Raw genomic sequence first — 18,970 nt, forward strand, 5'->3', positions numbered from 1 at the left:
GTAGAAGATGTTCTTACTTATAGAGGCGAAGTGTTCCAAACATGTTAGTTCTTTCTTTTCCACTAGTGAAGGCGGCTGAGGATTCTCATTCACGTAACTGTGTGCAGGAGTCATACACCATGACTATCAAATCATCCTGGTGGGTTGAGTCAGAATTCAGAAATGAGATCTCTGCAGAAAACCCCTGAAATTTTCCGTGGACATCTGGATGATTCATTAAGGGCACCATATTGTCTGAATCAAAAAAGGGTCCTGTTGCTGTATCAGAACAGGAAAAAAAAAAAAAAAGTCCAAAGAGATAGACAGATGCCATGATAAGAATGCCAAAGAGAGTTGGGGATGTCACCAACAGTGGTACAAAAATACCACAACATGTGAGGTACTACTGTACAGTGAAGTTTCGAGTGTGGGACCTGGAGCCAGAAGTCCTGGGTTCAAATCCCAGGTCCGTTACATCCTGGCTGTGTGAGCTTGAGTAAGTTACTTAACTTCTCTGTGTCTCAGTTTCTTCATATGCATAATAGGGCTATTGTGAGGATTAAATAAGTTAACACATGGCAAATAGGTTCACACTTGGCATACAGTAGGCACTCAATACATGCAAGGTCTCATTATGATTACCATTAGCTTTCCTATCTGGGCCAGAGTCCAATTTTAGTCATGATATCACGGTATGCCTGGTTATCATTATCATTGTTTAGAGGTCACAAATCACGGACTGTGAAAACCAACCCAGAGTCAGCAAAACGAAAACCGTGATCTTGACATGTGAATCACATGTGTCTAAACTCCTAAAGTTCTGGAGTTGACAGATGAATGCATTACAGTACTGTATCCGAACAATTTTTCACCATTTATGATTTGGAGAAAACATATTTAATCTATATTAAGCTCAAGTTCCATAATATTTTTGCACTTACTCCATATACCCATATGAGTCACATTAGAGGGCATATTTCTAGGACTTAGCTAATGAGAAATACAAAACCTTACTCAGTATTTTAGAAATCACTGCAGAATTATGGAGAGGGCTGCCAATCCCTTTATTCTGCTACAGTTAATTCAAAATGGTATTTCTTAGTTCTTTCTCATAATTGCAATGAATTTTCTTAACCTTGCATAGGTCTACCATTATGCCATCTTACATTTCCTTCCATTTGCATTTAGGGTTACTTTGACTTACATGTTTATTATTTTTCTGATACACTGTCTTTTGATTTTCATTTCTAACCTCTGCAGATCATAATGATCTTTGTCAGCAAACTCAAGAGCAAAGTTTGGTGGGGTATATTTTAAACACCGAGTTTATCCAACATATCCAAAAGTAAATGTCATCAAGGTTCTGAAGAAATTAATTTCCTTGGCTAAATGAACGTGGTATACCAGAGCTAAAACAGCTCCATATTTTTTGAAAGATTGGTTAATTCATTAATCAGTTTGGAGATAAGTGGGACAGAGTTCTTTTATTAGTCCCCAATACACAGGAAAGACATTATGGCTATATATATAATCAATATAGTTTCATTCCAACTTTACAGGTTACCATAAAGAAACATCAGAATTAAAAAAAAAAAAAACTTCCACAGTTGTTTAAAAGAAAACTGTGCTATTAAACAGTTTTTTAAAAAAAGATTTTATTTATTTACTTATGTGACAGAGAGACAGCCAGTGAGAGAGGGAACAGAGCAGTGGAGTGGGAGAGGAAGAAAGAGGCTCCCAGCGGAGGAGCCCGATGTGGGACTCGATCCCCGAACGCCGGCCCTGAGCTGAAGGTAGACGCTTAACGACTGCACTACCCAGGTGCCCCAGTGCTATTAAACAGTTATTATCATTAGCCCCATTACCAAAATATCTCCTGAAAAAAACTTCCACCACTCAGGAACTAGGGGACCTCCTCAAGACAGGCAGAGTCCATTTCCAGGATGTCAATGCCTTTGGGCAAATTTTCTTGCAGTGGCATGACCTTCTCTATCCCAAAACATGGTAAAAACATTAGAGGCCACGAGTAAATACCTGCTTGTTTTCCTGTGGTAATCTCCCTTGGCCAATAACTAAACTCTGACAGTATCATTTAGGTCACTTTCAAATAAGGTCTGGTTTTTATAAGTGGGCTGGTTTCATTTTGTGTTTTGCGTCCGGTAAACCAATACTGAAAATCTAGCTTCACATCTGTCTAACATCAACTTGAAATTTTTTGCACTAGGTTTTCCCTCCATATGTTGATGAACATCTTTTTTTCCCTCCTACATACTGACCACCTACTCTTTCCTTTGTCACAGACTACACATTAGACTTCGATGAAACTATAAATAATAAATAGCTCCACGGGAAACTATGATCTGCTTTTATTTCCCCAAAAAAGATTTAAAGAGATTTCCAGGAATTTGTCTTTAAGCTTTTTCTCTGAACTTTTAGAAACTGTTCTAGAAGATACTGAAGAAGTCCCCAATTTTACACCAACTCTGGAAACCAGACCATCTTAAGGCAGTTGGCATTAACTCATGTGAACAGTCTGGAAGTGCCATGCAACATGGAACTGCATGACCCAACTTATACCTCACCCACCCCATGAGGTTCACTGTATATAGACCACAGAAAGGAAGGTGCTTCCAGGTAAGAGGGTTTGAATGAATTCTCTTTCACCCCAAATTAATTTCCCACCTAAATATTTTTTTTCTGTGTACACCACATCCACTCTCTCAGTTCCTATCCAGAAAGCTCTGAGCTCTTTGACTTGGTTGTCTTCTGTCTAACTTCACTGCCTGGAACAATCATCCCCCTGTGTCATCACCAGACCCCTCCCCCCATTCACCTGATCTACTGCAAATGGCCCTCAAATCCGTCTCCTCAGCTCATCCCCCACAATATGCCAGAAGAGTCTTCCTAAAGCACAGCCACAAGCATGTCTTTCTCCCAGTCACAAATGGCAGCAAATTCCCACTGCCCACCACGTTATAAACTCCTCTCCCTGGCATTCCGTCCTCCAACGCATGGTCCCATATTAGCGTCCGCTCCCCTTTCTCCCCTATGCCTGCTCCACCACCCAGCCACACTGGGATTCCTGCTCTTCCCTAAATGCCCCTCCCCCAAACCCTGCCATCTGTGCCATTTTTGCTTGGACTATGTCATCAGTTTTGAACCTTCTTTCTCTACCATGATAAGCTATAAAAAGTGTACCCATTCCTCCAGTACCACCTCTTCTAAATATATTTTCTGGTCTCCCCCAAGTGGCTATGGATTGTTTTTCCACCTTGACGCACTAGTATTTCATTCATATCTCTGCCAGAGCACTGACCACATTCCACCGTGTAGTACAGCCCTTTCTGTGGTTCCTGGTCCTTTTACAAGGCTGGGAGCTCCCCGGAGGCATGGACACTTTCTTACTTATCTGAACTAACAAGCATTGCAGGCGATGCACAAAACGAGGACACCTATCTGCTGAACAGAATATGAGAAAAGACCTGAGCATGGGAAAATGGGGTATCTTCACTGAACACAGAGAAGCTTAGGGTCCCCCTGAAACTGCGATCTGGTGAGGAGCAGCGGGAAGGATGGATGGGCATCCTTGGCCTGACTTTCAAAGGCCACCGTTGAATGTCATGAGCCTCAACCTCTTTTGCAACAAAACTTCTGTCTCCTTCATGATCTTTATTACAAATTGTAATTCCTTTGTTTGTTCCTTTACCTGAGTATTGTCTCTCTGAATCACATATGCGCACACACAACTCGACCCTCCGTTCCAAGAGCGCATGCCTTGTTCACTCCCCCACTCCCCAGTGTCGAGCGGGGTGCCTGGCACATGGTAAATATTCAATAAACATACTCAGAGAAAGTGAATGCAACTTGTGGATCATAATGCCCTGAAGAGATTAAATGCAGTCACCCGTAAAGGGACTAGCACAAATCTTGAACAGAATAGCACTGGAAATATTAGCCTCCTCCCTCCTTCTTTCCTTCCTTCCTTCTTCTATGAATTACTCATGCATCAATCCACACATTCAACGAATGTGCCAGGCTTCCCTAGGCACAGGACAGGACAGTGAACAAAAGAGAAAAAACAAATCCCTGCCCTCATGGACCTTACATTCTTTTGGTTTTTATGGAGCTTACACCCAAATGAAGGAATGAGGGATTCGCTTTGGATCTCCAAGGAGTCTTAAGAATGTAGTCATTGAGAAAAAGAGGTGGTGGCTCAAAGACAGACATGTTGGTGGAGGTAAGGAAAGCCTGGAGGAAGGGAAGCCAATGCCAGTATTGCAGGGCTGAGGCACCAAATGGTTTGCATGAGCGACAGCAATGAAACCGAGGAGTGGACACAGGAGACAGTGAGCCAGGACGGCCCCTGGGTCTGAGCGGCCAAAGAGGAAGGAGTGGCCATGGTGATGAAGGTTTGTCGTCTTGGTAGTGTGCTGCTTGCCCTGAACAGACAGGGAAGTTGGGAGGGGAAGCCGCTGGGGTTGGTGGGTTTTAGGGTGTGAGATGAGCTATGTCCAATTTTGGAGATGATGCCTCTGAAGAGATGAAAAGAAATCTGCGTGAAAAGGTTTAACTCTCCAAGTAACAATTTAGGGAATAAGTGAAAACCAACCCCCCCAGGCACCTGGGTGGCTCAGCTGGTTAAACATCTGCCTTCAGCTCAGGTCAGGATCCTGGAGTCCCAGGATCAAGCCCCACGTAGGGCTCCCTGCTCAGTGGGGAGCCTGCTTCTCTCTTTCCTTCTGCCTCTCCCCCTGCTCTCTCTCTCTCAAATAAATAAATAAATAAATAAATAAATAAAATCTTTTTTTAAAAAAGTAAATCCCTTTCATATCTACTATGAATCACTGTTACATCCTCTGATAACATAAAACGTGGTAGTCTAAGCATCTGCCAAACTCCGTTCAGAGTCTGCCCCTTCGCAACAGAATCTGATAAGAAACCAGTCTCTTCAGTTCCTGGAACACAGTAGGCCCTAAATAATACTTGCGAATGGAATTGGTTGACAGCGAGCAAAATTTCATTATCGAGGAAGGCAAAGGGAACAGAAGAGTGCATTTGGAGTCAGAAACGCCTCAACTGAAAATCTTGACCCGTTCCTCCCTAGTCATCAGACCATAAGCAAATTGTGAGCCCATGTCTCAGCCCCTTCGCTGTCAAATAGGCAGTCACAAGCACCTTGCAAGTTGCTACAAGAGCGTTAAGTAAAATGCATGCAAACTTCCAGTTATCCAGTAGGCACAAAAATTAAAGCACTGGTGAGATGAATGATTATTATTCTCTTTATGACCACGTCTTCTAGGTGTTTCCAACGCGTCTCACATCTCACTTTAAACACCTTCTTAATTCTCCCATTCCATCCAGGCCCTCCTGCTAGAAGCTGTTCCCTTGGTGTGGCCTCCTGCCAGCCAGCTGTCCTAAGGCCCCCACCGGCCGCTAAGCTCCTCCGCACACGGCTGGCCGCTCCGTCAGTTCAAATCACCCTATGCAACTGACATCGCCGCAGCTTGCAAATTCCAAAATCCCTGTTAGGACTTTAGAGTTGGTCATGTTTACGCCTGGCCTACAGGTCGGAGCGCCGTGTCCTTGTATACACGACCTGCGCCATCGCAGTGCTTCAAACGGCTTTGCGGTCCGGCATTTAAAAATATCTCGGAGCTAGGTTTTCACGGCATGCAAAAAAAATAAACAGGAAAACCGAGAAAGCTAGGTCTCCATGCTGTTGACTCTCAAAGGGAACCAAGAACGTGGGGCACAGATAGAGCAGCATTAATGATCACACTCACAGATGTCCGTTCAGGCATGGTGAATTCCCGCGCTGATGACTACCGCCCATCGGCCAAGGCGCTGTGCTAGGCACACGCGTCTCTGAATGAAGTTAATCTGTCCAGAGTCTCGTGCGTTCCACATGCATGGGTAAGAGTGTTTTGTAACCTCCAGTTTTCTACATTCTATAGTCTGCTACTAGCTATGGCAATTTCTAATAGGAAGGACACCCTGGATACTGTGTGTGTGTGTGTGTGTGCACGTGTGCTGTTTAGCATGTGCTATGGATAGAATGTTTGTCCCACCCAACCCCCTGGCTCCAAATTCATGTCTTGGAATCCTAATCTCCAGCGCTTCCATATATGGAGCCTTTGGGGGCTAATTAGGTTTAGATGCGGTGTTGATGGTGGAGTCCCCATTAGGGGATTCGTGCACTTATTTGAAGAGACTACAGTTAGCTCTGTCTGGCCCATCTGAGGACCCAGCGAGAAGGTGGCTGTCTGCACTCCAGAAAGCAGGTCCTTATCAGACACTGAATCTGCCGGCACCTTGATCTTGGACTTCCTGCCTCCAGAGCTGTGGGAAATGAACATCTGTTGGTTAACCCACACAGTCCACGGTATTTTGTTGCAGTACCTGAGCTAAGACAGCAAGTGAACATACCACAGCCCTGCCTGACAACACAGACTGCAGACAGGTTAGACAGGAGGAGGGACACCCCTGAGGTGAGGCGAAAGGCCACAGTCCATCCCAGAGGAAGTCACCACAGCCCTGAGGAATTTGCTGTGGTCACCAGCAGAGCACTGCCACACCACACCAGAGCCTTGCCCTCATTTTCCATGGTGAGTTAGTCAGCAAGCATCCCCTGACAGCACCACCTCATCGCCCTGGGATCAGCACTTTGAGTGGGAGTAGGGTCCATCCTCTCTTCCTCCCTCCCCATGGGGAGATGGCTTTTTTCTCATCCTAAAAATTCCAGGCACACTCACAATGGTGGCATTTGCTGAGCAGTGGCTTGAATGAAGAGCTCTCAGGGAGCAAGATGGCAACTTGGAGCACAAGCTAGTCTGCCAGGGCACAGAGCCCCAAGAATGCTCCCTGGGGGCGTCCCCGCAGTCCCACAGCACAGGAGAGAAGGAAGGAAATGCACAGTAGGGGAGCTGAGCAGCAAAGGCCCTGCAGCTTGACTTTGGCAGTGCCAATTGCCAAAGCTATCTGAAATGAGGTAAACAAAATATTGCCTAGACGAACGAGGCTTGTACAAAGAAGCTAGGATAAACCCTTCATTTGGTTCTATACTATTTTTCTTAAATGCCAGGTAACATCCACTACCACCCCCACACCCCCCACTCCAAAAAACAAAACCAAACAAACAACAACAACAAAAAAAACAGAGGGAAGGATTTCTACCTTTTTTCTCTATAGACTTTTATGGTGGTTTTGGAGTCGATCCATCTGGCCCTTAATACGTCTTCTACCTACTCCAAACAACAACAACAACAACAACAACCCCACGGATTTTTAAATTGCTCCTTAATCACAGTAAGACTGGCTTGCCTTCCCTCCCTTCATCTCCCTTTTGGGGGTAAACATTCTATTCTGCCTTTACTAATATTGCAACAAAAGCCCTTGAATTGAGTGATTTACTCTGGATGGGTTTTGGTGCTGGAATCTGATACTCCCTGATGCCCCAGACCAGTTTTTTGCTCTGTTTGTTCTGTGGACAGTTTTATCTCCCTCACTGGAAGACCAATTGCACTAATTCTTCTGGAAAAAAGGCCAAAAGGACCCTTGACATTTCCCAGACAAGTCACCAGAATCCTACAATGTGCCTCGTTGAACCAAAATGAACACATAAATCTATTTCCCCCAAACATTCTGTCATTTGAGTTATATAATTGCCTTTCATTAATCAAATCGGGGTTTTAAAGCAACACCTAATTAATTCTATAATTGGCACAGATTATACCTTTAATGACTTCCACTATAGCAGAAAAAACAGTGATCACTCGATTTGATTTTGAAACTACGGACGCTGGGTTTCCTCTTTCACCCAGAACTTTCAGATCATGTTAAAAGTCGGGTGTGGTTTCATGGGGGGGGGAGCACTGAGAGGAGCCCAGAGGGAAGGTTGGGAGGGAACTTTGCAAGAAAACCCTTCCCCGAGTGCGTTCGTGGTGCTGGAGACCCGTGTTTGGCAGCTATCCGGGGTCTGCAGAAGTTTCTTGCTGATGGGATGTCCTCACATTTGGAGCAAAACCAGGCTTTGGAGAGTCCGTAAGCACGTAGGGGCGCTCTAGTGTCCCCGGAGGCGAAACGCACAGAAGAAAGCTGAGGCCCCGCTCGAAGTTAAGTAAAACTTAGAACAAACAGTACGCGCGCGGCCGGAGGAGACTCGAGTCCATCTCGTCTAGCGGTTCCCGAACCGCTAGGAGCCCTCAACCCCGGCGGACAGAGGGCTCAGTGACTCACAGCCAGTGACTCAGTGACCCCACCCCTCTCCCCCGGGCTTTCCCCGGCCGCCGCCTCGAAGCTCGCGCCGTCCAAAGCCAGACGGAGCCCGTTAGGTCCCTGAACAGGAACCCCCAAGACAAGAGCTTGAAAAGATTCGTGGGCCAAAGTGGGCGGTGCGCCAGGCTGCGCGGGGCCCCAGCGCTCCGTCCTGGGCTGTGCACGCCCCCACCTCGCCCTCCAATCTCAGGCACTCTTTGTTTCTTTCTAGGCGCCTTCCGATCCTCTGGATCCCTTACTCCCCCCTCTTCCTGCTTCTTGCCCGCGGGTCTCCCCACCCACACTCCCCTAGCAGACCACAGCCCTGCAGCCCAGCGCCCCTCCCACACGCCCGCCTCCTCCCCGGACTCTTCGGCTCGGTGCCCGCGACCCCTCAGGTCCAGTCCCGGGCAGGGTCCCCCACCACCGCGCGACCCCGCCTTTTTTAGCAACCAGTGGGGAGCAGAGCTCAGACCATAATTAGGAAAGCCCCCGAAAGTCCCAGCCCAACCAAAAAGTAACGGGACGGCGCCCAGTCCGGGGCTGCAAGGGAAGGGGGAGGAAGGCTCGAGGGCGCCCCCGCCCCAACCCCCGCCCAACCCTCCCCTTTTCTCGTCCGGTCCCCATTGGCTGGCGCGGTCTGCGGCTGGGATGGCAGTGGGAGGGGACCCTCTTTCCTAACGGGTTATAAAAACTGCGCCCTCGGAGGGGTCCGGTCCTCTGCCACTCTAGCTCCGGGATCCCCCGCGCCAGAGACGCAGCAGCGCTCCCACCGCCCACACCCACCGCGCCCTCGCTCGCCTGTCCTCCCCGAGCCGGTCCGTGCCGCCGCCGCCGCCCAGCCCACCGCCACCCTCTGCAGCCATGTCCACCAGGTCTGTGTCCTCGTCCTCCTACCGCAGGATGTTCGGCGGCCCCGGCACAGGGAGCCGGCCGAGCTCCACACGGAGCTACGTGACCACGTCCACCCGCACCTACAGCCTGGGCAGCGCGTTGCGCCCCAGCACCAGCCGCAGCCTCTATGCCTCGTCCCCGGGCGGCGCGTACGCCACGCGCTCCTCCGCGGTGCGCCTGCGGAGCAGTGTGCCCGGCGTGCGCCTGCTGCAGGACTCGGTGGACTTCTCGCTGGCCGATGCTATCAACACCGAGTTCAAGAACACCCGCACCAACGAGAAAGTGGAGCTGCAGGAGCTGAATGACCGCTTCGCCAACTACATCGACAAGGTGCGCTTCCTGGAGCAGCAGAACAAGATCCTGCTGGCGGAGCTCGAGCAGCTCAAGGGCCAGGGCAAGTCGCGCCTGGGGGACCTCTACGAGGAGGAGATGCGGGAGCTGCGCCGGCAGGTGGACCAGCTCACCAACGACAAGGCCCGCGTCGAGGTGGAGCGCGACAACCTGGCCGAGGACATCATGCGGCTCCGGGAGAAGTAAGGCGGTGCCCACGCAGGGCTGCGGGAGGGAGGGAGAGGGGAACAGAGCCCCCCACCCCCCCGCGAGAAGCTGCCACACCCTTGGGGATGTGGCTGGGGCGGTGGCTGCCTGGGGGACAGCGGGGGAGCGGGGCTGTGGCTGCGACGGCGCCCCGCCCTGAACGCAGACCTTGCAGTTAGCATTTCCCCTCCACCCCCACTGGTTGCCCAAGAACACCCCGCTTCAGGTTACAGATTTCTTAAAACTACCATTCTGTCTGCAGCCAAAGGCCCTTAAAAGCGATGAGCGCCATTTCCCCAAACTTTTAGAAAGTTTCCTGGTCCCTTCTGGCGGGCTGCCAGCATGGGGCGGGAGGAGGGAAGAGAGGAGGGATGTGGCGGAAGCGAGACAAAGGGATTGCAGAGGTTTCTCGGGGGCGGGGTGGCGGCGTTCGCCTCTCAGGTTAGGGTGGCGACTGTGATCGTTTTTGCACGCTGCCGCCGAGGACCCGCTAAAACTTGCGGAGGGCAGCGCTTCTACAGGCCGCCGTCGTTGGCTGCCCGCAGAGGTGGCGCAGCAGCTCCGGTCTCGAGGCACAGCGACGTGGTGGTTGGGTGTGGCCGCCCCGCCCCTGGCGGGTTCCCAGTTCCCTTTTGGTTAATGTGCGACTGTTTCAGGTTGCAGGAGGAGATGCTTCAGAGGGAGGAAGCCGAGAGCACCCTGCAGTCTTTCAGACAGGTTTGTAGATTCTGTTCCCGCTTGCAGCCGCCGGACCCCACCCGATCAACCCGGAGAAATTCTCGAAGTTACTTACCCCACGTCTAGATAGTGCAGAACTTCACGTCTGTGCGCAAAGCCCCCTAGTGGCAGAAAGAGCACAGTTTGGAGCTTCCGCCCGTGAAAACCCTTGAATGAGTGAAGCCGTTCCTTAGGACAGAAACAAAGCCTTTAACTTTTTACTTTGTTTCGAGATTTTTTCCAAAGAAAAAATTTTTTTTCCGTTTTCTTTTTGCAACACACTGACATTCTGATTCTGAACAGTTACAGTTTGATGTAGATTAAGGCTTGGTAAAGTCAAGTTGGCTAACTTTTACAAGGCCACGAAAAGCACAGTTACGTCCTGTAGTTTGAAATGTAAACGTATTGGAGGATAAGAAACTTAGTTTCACTGGATTTAAGCCAGCAAGTTTCTTTTCTGCCCTGCGAGTTCCATGTGGCATTAAAGTTATATGGAAGTATCACTAGGCACAACTATTTTGTGATCTAATAAGGGTGAAAAGGAGCCATCTGTCCCCTGGGCTGAAAGGTATTAATGGTTTCCACGGGCTTCACTATGGAATGTAGATACAGACATTCTGGCAAGTGTGGTGGCTCTGGACAGAAATAATAGGAGTCTTTGTGTTCCCAGAGAAGCTTTGCAACAGGCTACATTCTTATTGAATATGTAATGATGTAAGCACAGTTCTAATTGGACACAAGTATTTGCTAACATCCGTTATCTAATATCTGGCCCAGGCTTGTGAAGTATGTGATGGGAAAAGTTCTTAAAGCTACAAACATACCTCACATTTTGAAAGGCCTTTCTTTATTTGGTTTCTTTATTCTTTAGCACTTTCTCCTTAAATGAAGAACGAAACTAAAGCCAAAGAACGGATTTTTAAGTAGAGGACTTTTTGCTCCAAAGTTAGATAGACTTAAAGGATTTTTAGTTTGAAATTGGAATTCAAAAGCGGGAAGAGCTGCCAGCATAGTTTTATTCTCCTGAGCACTTACTGGGATGCCTGTCTAAGCTCTCAGATGAATAGTCTAGAATAACATTTTGAAGCAGAAATACATTCACCAAATTAAGTTAAGCACTGCAATGCGTGGCCCATTTTAGTAACTGAGCATTTATGACCATCATATCTGTAATGTTTTCTGCAGAGTAGTGAGTTAATATAAAACAATATTAGTATGAAAGATCTCCTCTTTAGGGATTAGGTAAAATCCCTCATATTCTCATCAAGGAAGTAGAAATGTCACGTTGAACTTTTTTGTAGAGGTTAGTAAGTTATCTTCCGCATCTTTTTTTTTAGGGTTTAACAAGCAGAAATGAATTTTTCCCAAGCCAGATTTTCTTTGTTATCACTCATTCTTCATTCACATTTCCATGAAGGTGAGAGAGGTCGCTCAACATTTTAAGACTGTAATGCTATAAACTGTACTCCACATACAATTGCTTATAAGATACGAGGTATAAAAATTCTCATAACATTTCCTTGAGGGGAAATAAAATCTTTGGGACATAGCAGTTTGTAAGTGATGGAAACACAAGGGAGTCAGAGTAGCAGGATTTCTGCATATAGTTTCATGGCACGTATTTTGACCAGTCATTCTGAAACAAGCTCAGTAACTAAATTTGCAAGGTGCTAAGTGAAAAGGATAGACACACCCTTGAGGATGAGATGGGAGTTTTAAGCGAAAATTCTAGCAGATTCAGAAGCAAAGAAAATACAGTACAGAATTCCATTTCTTTTCCTTATATGCCTGAACTGATCTTTGCCAGCGTACATCTTGAACTGGAATTTAAATCTAGCCTCGCCACCTGAATGCTAAATGACTACATATTTGCTTTGCATTCTAAGGATACGTTTCCAGAAGATTTGAATAGAGGGGCACCTGGGTGGCTCAGTCAGTTAAGCCTCCAAGCCTCCTACTCTTGATCTCAGCTCAGGTCTTGACCTCAGAGTCGTTAGTTCAAGTCCCATCTTGGACTCCATGCTGGGCGTGGAGCCTGCTTAAAAGAAAAAGATTTGAATAGAGAATAAAAGAGCTCAGATATACACTGAAACTTTTGAAGCACAGATTTCTGTTTTATGTGTACTCGAGTATACACGAAGTGAAATCTGGTCAACCCTATTACATCATGTTATTTCATGACATTCTAAAAAAATATATGATATCTTAAAAATGCGATGACTTTGATTTTTCTAGGTTTAAAAAAATAATAACATCAGTCAGGGAAAGACAAATACCATATGATTTCACTCATGTGGAATTTAAGAAATAAAACAGATGCACAAAGACAAATCAAAAACAGATTCTTAGCTACAGAGAGCAAACTGCGGGTGACCAGAGGGGAGGTGGGTGGGGGGTGGGTGAAACAGGAGATGGGGATTAAGGGCATGCTCACTGACGCACGCTGAGTATTGTACGATATTGTTGAATCACTGTATCGTACACATGACACTAGTATAACACTGTATGTTAGTTATACTGGAATTGAAATTTAAAAAATAATGAAAAACCTCACTCGTATAATGGAGATTCAGTGATGACTGATTGAGGGCAGTTTAACATTTATTTTTTTTAAATGCTGATTAGCGCCTGAATACAATATAGTGGGTCACAATTCAAACTTACTAATGAAGAGAAGAAAGTATAGTATAGTATAGTAGTGGGTGATTTACAGACTTATTCAAAGGTCATAAAAGTTGTCAACAACCTTTTCATAATAAAGACACTTGAGCTCATATGGTTAATTGAAAATGAATGAATGAGATAAGCCATTGCCTTCAGCATCCTCCCATCTGCCCTGTCTTTCCCTTTCCAAACCAGGATGTTGACAACGCTTCCTTGGCACGTCTTGACCTTGAGCGTAAAGTGGAATCCTTGCAAGAAGAGATTGCCTTTTTGAAGAAACTACATGATGAGGCAAGTGGAGGCACTTTTCGTGGATGAACATGGGTGAAGTTGCCCCGCCCTGGGCATGGCTGACCTTCTGTCTGTTCTTTCTGCAGGAAATCCAGGAGCTGCAGGCTCAGATTCAGGACCAGCATGTCCAAATCGATATGGATGTTTCCAAGCCTGACCTCACGGCTGCCCTGCGTGACGTTCGCCAGCAGTACGAGAGCGTGGCTGCCAAGAACCTTCAGGAGGCCGAGGAGTGGTACAAGTCCAAGGTATGCAACCAATCCGTGTGGCTCGTACCTGCCTGTGATCCCTGCATACCCTTTAGCTCCACTCAGGATGATGGCTTGAACTACTTAACCGTGAACTTCTCGTTGAAGTTGTTTTTGTTGCAATAGCCTCCCCATCCTCACACCTTCTTTCTGAACTCCACTTCAGAGGAAATCCCAACACCATGCCTGTGACCTCCACCCTTCTTGAATGAGGGTCACATATTAAATTTCTACTCAAAAATATCAACGTCAGCATTCCGCCGCTCTTCCTTTGCTGTTCAGAACAGAAATGTAGACATAGTCTGGAGGATGTGGAGATTTGAACTTAAAATACAAAATTTGGTTTGGATCATGTGCTATTTATCTATTTATTTGTTTGCTTACCCTCTTGAAGCTTTCCTCTTTTTCCAGGCAAGGGAGACTCTTAGAGGCTCTGTGACCACGTCACGTGGGTGGTCCACATTTTGTCATTTCTTTCTGACAGTTTGCCGACCTCTCTGAGGCTGCTAACCGGAACAATGATGCCCTGCGCCAGGCAAAGCAGGAGTCAAATGAGTACCGGAGACAGGTGCAGTCCCTCACTTGCGAAGTGGACGCCCTCAAAGGGACTGTGAGTATCAGAGCCCACTCCCCACTAAAAGAGGGACCATAACCCGCTTGCCTCATTCACTTTGACCAAGCGAATGGTGCTCTCTGAACAAAACTTGAAATGAAGACAAATTTTTGTTTTCATCCAAAGAAAATGGATTGTCAGGACAGATCCAAAGAGCACTTTGAGATGTGAAGGTTTTAGCTTACACCCGTACTCTTGCTTCTAATACTTGATGCTTGTATCCTTCACCTGCAGTTGGCGTGCTCCCCGTTTTTGCCACTAGGGGAACAGATCGCAAACGGTCTGTTACATGTTCTGGGACTAGCTGGGGGTTTTCTGGGAAGTAACATCAGAAGCCTTTCTTCTGTCCTGCAGAACGAGTCTCTGGAACGCCAGATGCGTGAAATGGAAGAGAACTTTGCCGTCGAAGCTGCTAACTACCAAGACACTATTGGCCGCCTGCAGGACGAGATTCAGAACATGAAGGAGGAGATGGCCCGTCACCTTCGGGAATACCAGGACCTGCTGAACGTCAAGATGGCTCTTGACATTGAGATTGCCACCTACAGGAAGCTGCTGGAAGGCGAGGAGAGCAGGTGGGGCTCGAGGGCTTATGCACGGGAAAGCTGCCCTTTGTTAGGAATCATGCCCCTCACTTCACCTATGTGTGCCATCTCTTCATCTGTAGAACATTTCTTCAAGGGGGCTGCTGACCACTCTTTATAGATATGGAACCTTAGGTTTGGAAGATTTAGTAACTTGCCCTGGTCAGCGTTACTCAGTGGCAGAGCTGGGATTTGAACTCACAACCCTGAGAGTGCCCACGCTTTCCCACTCTGCGATGCTTGGAGAAAACACTCAAAGTAAAAGATTTTATTTACTTATTTATTTATTTATTTTAAGATTTTTTTTTTTAATTTATTTATTCGACAGAGAGAGAGACAGCCAGCGAGAGAGGGAACACAAGCAGGGGGAGTGGGAGAGGAAGAAGCAGGCTCATAGCAGAGGAGCCTGACGTGGGGCTCGATCCCATAACGCCGGGATCACACCCAGAGCTGAAGGCAGACGCTTAACCGCTGTGCCACCCAGGCGCCCCAAAGTAAAAGATTTTAGATGTACTAGTGGGACCAGTCGTAGGTAAATGCTTCTGAGGCAAACCCCTCACTTAATGAACTGCAAGAATACATTTTCTTATTTGATGAAAACAAGAAGTGGAATAAATCTGTTCCTTATTGTTTGTTTTCCAAAAATTTTACTGTTTCTCTTTGTGTCTTTCTAGGATTGCTCTGCCTCTTCCAAACTTTTCTTCTCTGAACCTGAGGGGTAAGCATTTGATGTCCCCTAATGAAAAATTTCAGCAGCTTGTAACCAGTCCGTTTATGATAAAGTGCTAATTTGTTAAATGATTTTTGAAAATGCCATACGAGATAAATTCCTATAAAACGTCCATAATTTTTTGAGCCAAGTACTGTCTTACGGTCTGTGGTGCCAGTTAAATTTCAGCTCCACTGGACTTCTTCCTCTGGAGCATACGCTGAAACAGTCCCCCCTGATGCTACCGTGTTACCAGGCACTGGGCTTTCAAACAGGTCTTGAGTCTTGAGAATTATTTTGGGAGGAGCGTTTCCAACAATTATAAATAACGGTCATAATTCTTTGGGCAAAATAGTTACTTTTTTAAAATTTCATTTTACTCATTTTGGGCATTTTTTTCTTTATTCAGAAACCAATCTGGATTCACTCCCTCTGGTTGACACTCACTCAAAAAGGACACTTCTGATTAAGACGGTTGAGACTAGAGACGGGCAGGTTGGTATCTTTCAGTCAACACTGGCATAATCTCAGGCGGACATCGACAGCCTCGTGAATCAGCCGATAAGTCTGTCTCTCAGATAACACCTGGCTAATTGGGGAGGTTGTGGTTTCACTTGTGGCCCCTCAGAAGAAAACAGGCCTCTTCTCCTGGCACGACACACAGCCAACTATGTATTTAGCTCCTTACCATGAAGGGGAGATAGCGATCTTCCTTTTGTCCAAAATGAGTGATTTTCCCCCTAAGCTCCTTAATTTTAGATCAGAGAACAGCTTCTTTACTTTCTAGACTCACTCCATGAGCTACTTCAGTAGACTCCCTCGGAATCAGGAATGTTTTGATCCTGGACATACGGCCTTCCCTACCGACTGCCGCCTGAGTCCTCTTAGGCCCTTTGACATAGTGCAAGGACATGCCGTGTTATCCGTTCATTTCTTGTTACTTTTCTACACCAGGAAAAAAAAATGGGCCGAAATCTATTGTAATCTTCATGGAAACTCCCCTTGCACATACACTTAAAATGTTCTTGGCTGTACATTTTAGTCTGTCTTCATGGCTTTTAAACTTTGCTCTAGGATTATTACAGCATCCTTCATACAGTTTTAAGTGTTCTCTTTTAAGCGCTAACATTCCATAGGATACTTCTTTTGCGTGTAGGTGAAGAGCGCGTCTAACACGCATATCTGTCCCCTCTAGCTGCGACCTTGGCCGTGCACAGCCAATGTAACTGCCTGTTTCCACCATCAATGATACCTACTTAGTAGTATTTTCCTTTGTCATGCTTAACGGGGTGATTTAACCTTCAACAGGTGTTCTATTTGATTCGAATTTTTGTTGTTGTTAACAGGTTATCAATGAAACTTCTCAGCATCACGATGACCTTGAGTAAAGAGGGCACAGAGTCGGTGCAGCATTTACTACCAGCAAGAATAAAAAAAGAAATCCGTATCTTAAAGAAACAGCTTCCAAGTGCCTTTCTGCAGTTTTTCAGGAGCGCAAGCTAGATTGGAATAGGAATAACCTCTAGTTCTTAAGAACCAACACTCTTAAAAGATTTAGGAAGAAGTTTACGACATAATCTAGTTTACGAAGAAAACTTGTGCTAGAATACTTTTTAAAAATAATTTTTGAATACCATTAAAACTGCTTTTTTCCAACAAGTATCTGACCAACTTGTTTCTGCTTCAATAAATCTTTGGAAAACTCTCTTGGTGTGTTAACTTATTGGCTACTATCGAAACAGTTCTCTAAATTTCAAGAGAACCTATGTGTCAGTGGAATATTTTTTTGATCCTACTGGTGAATTTGCCACAAAAATCAAGTTTAGGTGAACTGGATAAATTCAACTTATTTCCGCTTGACATATCATTCTTAACTTTGGTCTTTGTAGGTAGCCTTCACTTCTTTTCAATGAAGTTATTTAAATTTACAAAGAGATGACCTCTACTAAAATGACTTGTACAAAAATGATGGTAGGTCTCTTCATAAAATGAGCGGCAGGGGCCATGCCCATGTGTGATTTTAATTCCAACGAATAGACTTTCTAAAATTAAAGACTTTGGCTAAAGGGAACTTATGGGGGCACATGCAGCAGGCAAAGTAGCCCAGAGTCCCCTGTGGGAGTTAGAAGAACATGGGGCACCGGCATGGTGTCTTCCGTTAGTAACATGCAGAAAAGGGACAAGCCCATCAAGCTTGCAAAAGCTTGCAGAGCAGAATGATACAGCCCTGAAAAGCTTCAGGCCTCTGGAGGAAGGATGGAGTTGAGATAAATAGGGGAGGGAGGGGGCGCCTGGGTGGCTCTGCCTTTGGCTCAGGGCGTGATCCCGGCGTTATGGGATCGAGCCCCACGTCAGGCTCCTCCTCTATGAGCCTGCTTCTTCTTCTCCCACTCCCCCTGCTTGTGTTCCCTCTCTCGCTGGCTGTCTCTATCTCTGTCGAATAAATAAATAAAATCTTTAAAAAAAAAAAAAATAGGGGAGGGAGGATATGGCCCAGAGGCCACAGAGTTGTAATGGTTGATTGTGTATTCTCCTTTGGGCAAAACCCCCGACTTCTCGATGTCCCAATTTCCTGTATAACTACTATCCCCTCTCCTCCAGGAAGGAGGTAGTAGGCGTTTGCCCCATCATTTTTAGGTGCTCGCCTCTACCCCTCCCTCCTGAGTTGCTGAGGGGAGTGGTAGGTAGTTAATGCAAAGCCCCGTAAGTGCCAGGCACTAAGTTAAATAACACTGGCTGTGATTTGCATCATTTTTGTCGTGGGGGCAGTGCAGGAGTGAATAAAGGATGGGCTGCAGAAGTGACCCCTAGCAGGGGGCGGCGGGGGGGGGGGGGGACTGTAGATCCTAGTTTGCCTGGGATGGGCTTGTTCTTGAGACATTACTTCGTAATAGTGCCCCCTTCAGGCTCATGGTTGTACTTGTTTGGACAATAGATTATATCTGGTCATCCTCCCCTCACTGTCATCTTACAGGAAAGGGTGTTTATCCTGAGAGCCCTTGAGTGTGCCTGCCCTACCCCCCAACCCCCCTATTTGAACAACTGGTGTGTTAAATGGTGCAATCAGCATTACCATAGCAAACATCCAACACTCAGGGCGCTAACAGACATTTTCTATTTGATTTTTGGTTTTCCTTTCTGTCCGTTAGCCATTCCTACCACCATCCCCACCAACCCTGTTTTTCCTACCTTCTTGGCCATTTCTACTCCACCTCTGGCTTGGGAGCATTAACCAGGAAAGATACAAGCTCCATGTTGGTCTTCTTCAAACATGTGACCTTTTATTATTTAAAAAAAAAAATCAAGCTATGGTTTTTTCCCCCAGGATCACAAGGAGTTCTTCCCCTAAACTTTGAGACTGGTGGGTTCCCCAGCCTTCAAAGTCCCTTACAGCTCTTTCTAAAATTACCTCCCCAACATGGCAAAGATGAGCCTCCCTCACCTGTGACTGTCAGAAATTAGCCCTTCCTGAAAAGCGTTG

The 18,970-nt window shown here is 46.4% G+C and overlaps 1 protein-coding gene across 1 annotated transcript; it reads left to right on the forward strand.

The window, feature by feature from the left end:
• The first annotated feature begins 8,928 nt into the window (after positions 1-8,928).
• Positions 8,929-17,196, forward strand: VIM (vimentin). The gene is made up of 9 exons (XM_002918630.4): positions 8,929-9,659; positions 10,320-10,380; positions 13,240-13,335; positions 13,422-13,583; positions 14,068-14,193; positions 14,551-14,771; positions 15,455-15,498; positions 15,899-15,984; positions 16,836-17,196. The coding sequence occupies exons 1-9, from the start codon at positions 9,097-9,099 to the stop codon at positions 16,875-16,877; spliced, it is 1,401 nt and encodes a 466-aa protein (XP_002918676.1). The 5' UTR covers positions 8,929-9,096; the 3' UTR covers positions 16,878-17,196.
• The last annotated feature ends 1,774 nt before the right edge of the window (positions 17,197-18,970 follow it).

Source organism: Ailuropoda melanoleuca, chromosome 15 (assembly GCF_002007445.2).
Source record: "Ailuropoda melanoleuca isolate Jingjing chromosome 15, ASM200744v2, whole genome shotgun sequence".
NCBI lineage: Eukaryota > Metazoa > Chordata > Mammalia > Carnivora > Ursidae > Ailuropoda > Ailuropoda melanoleuca.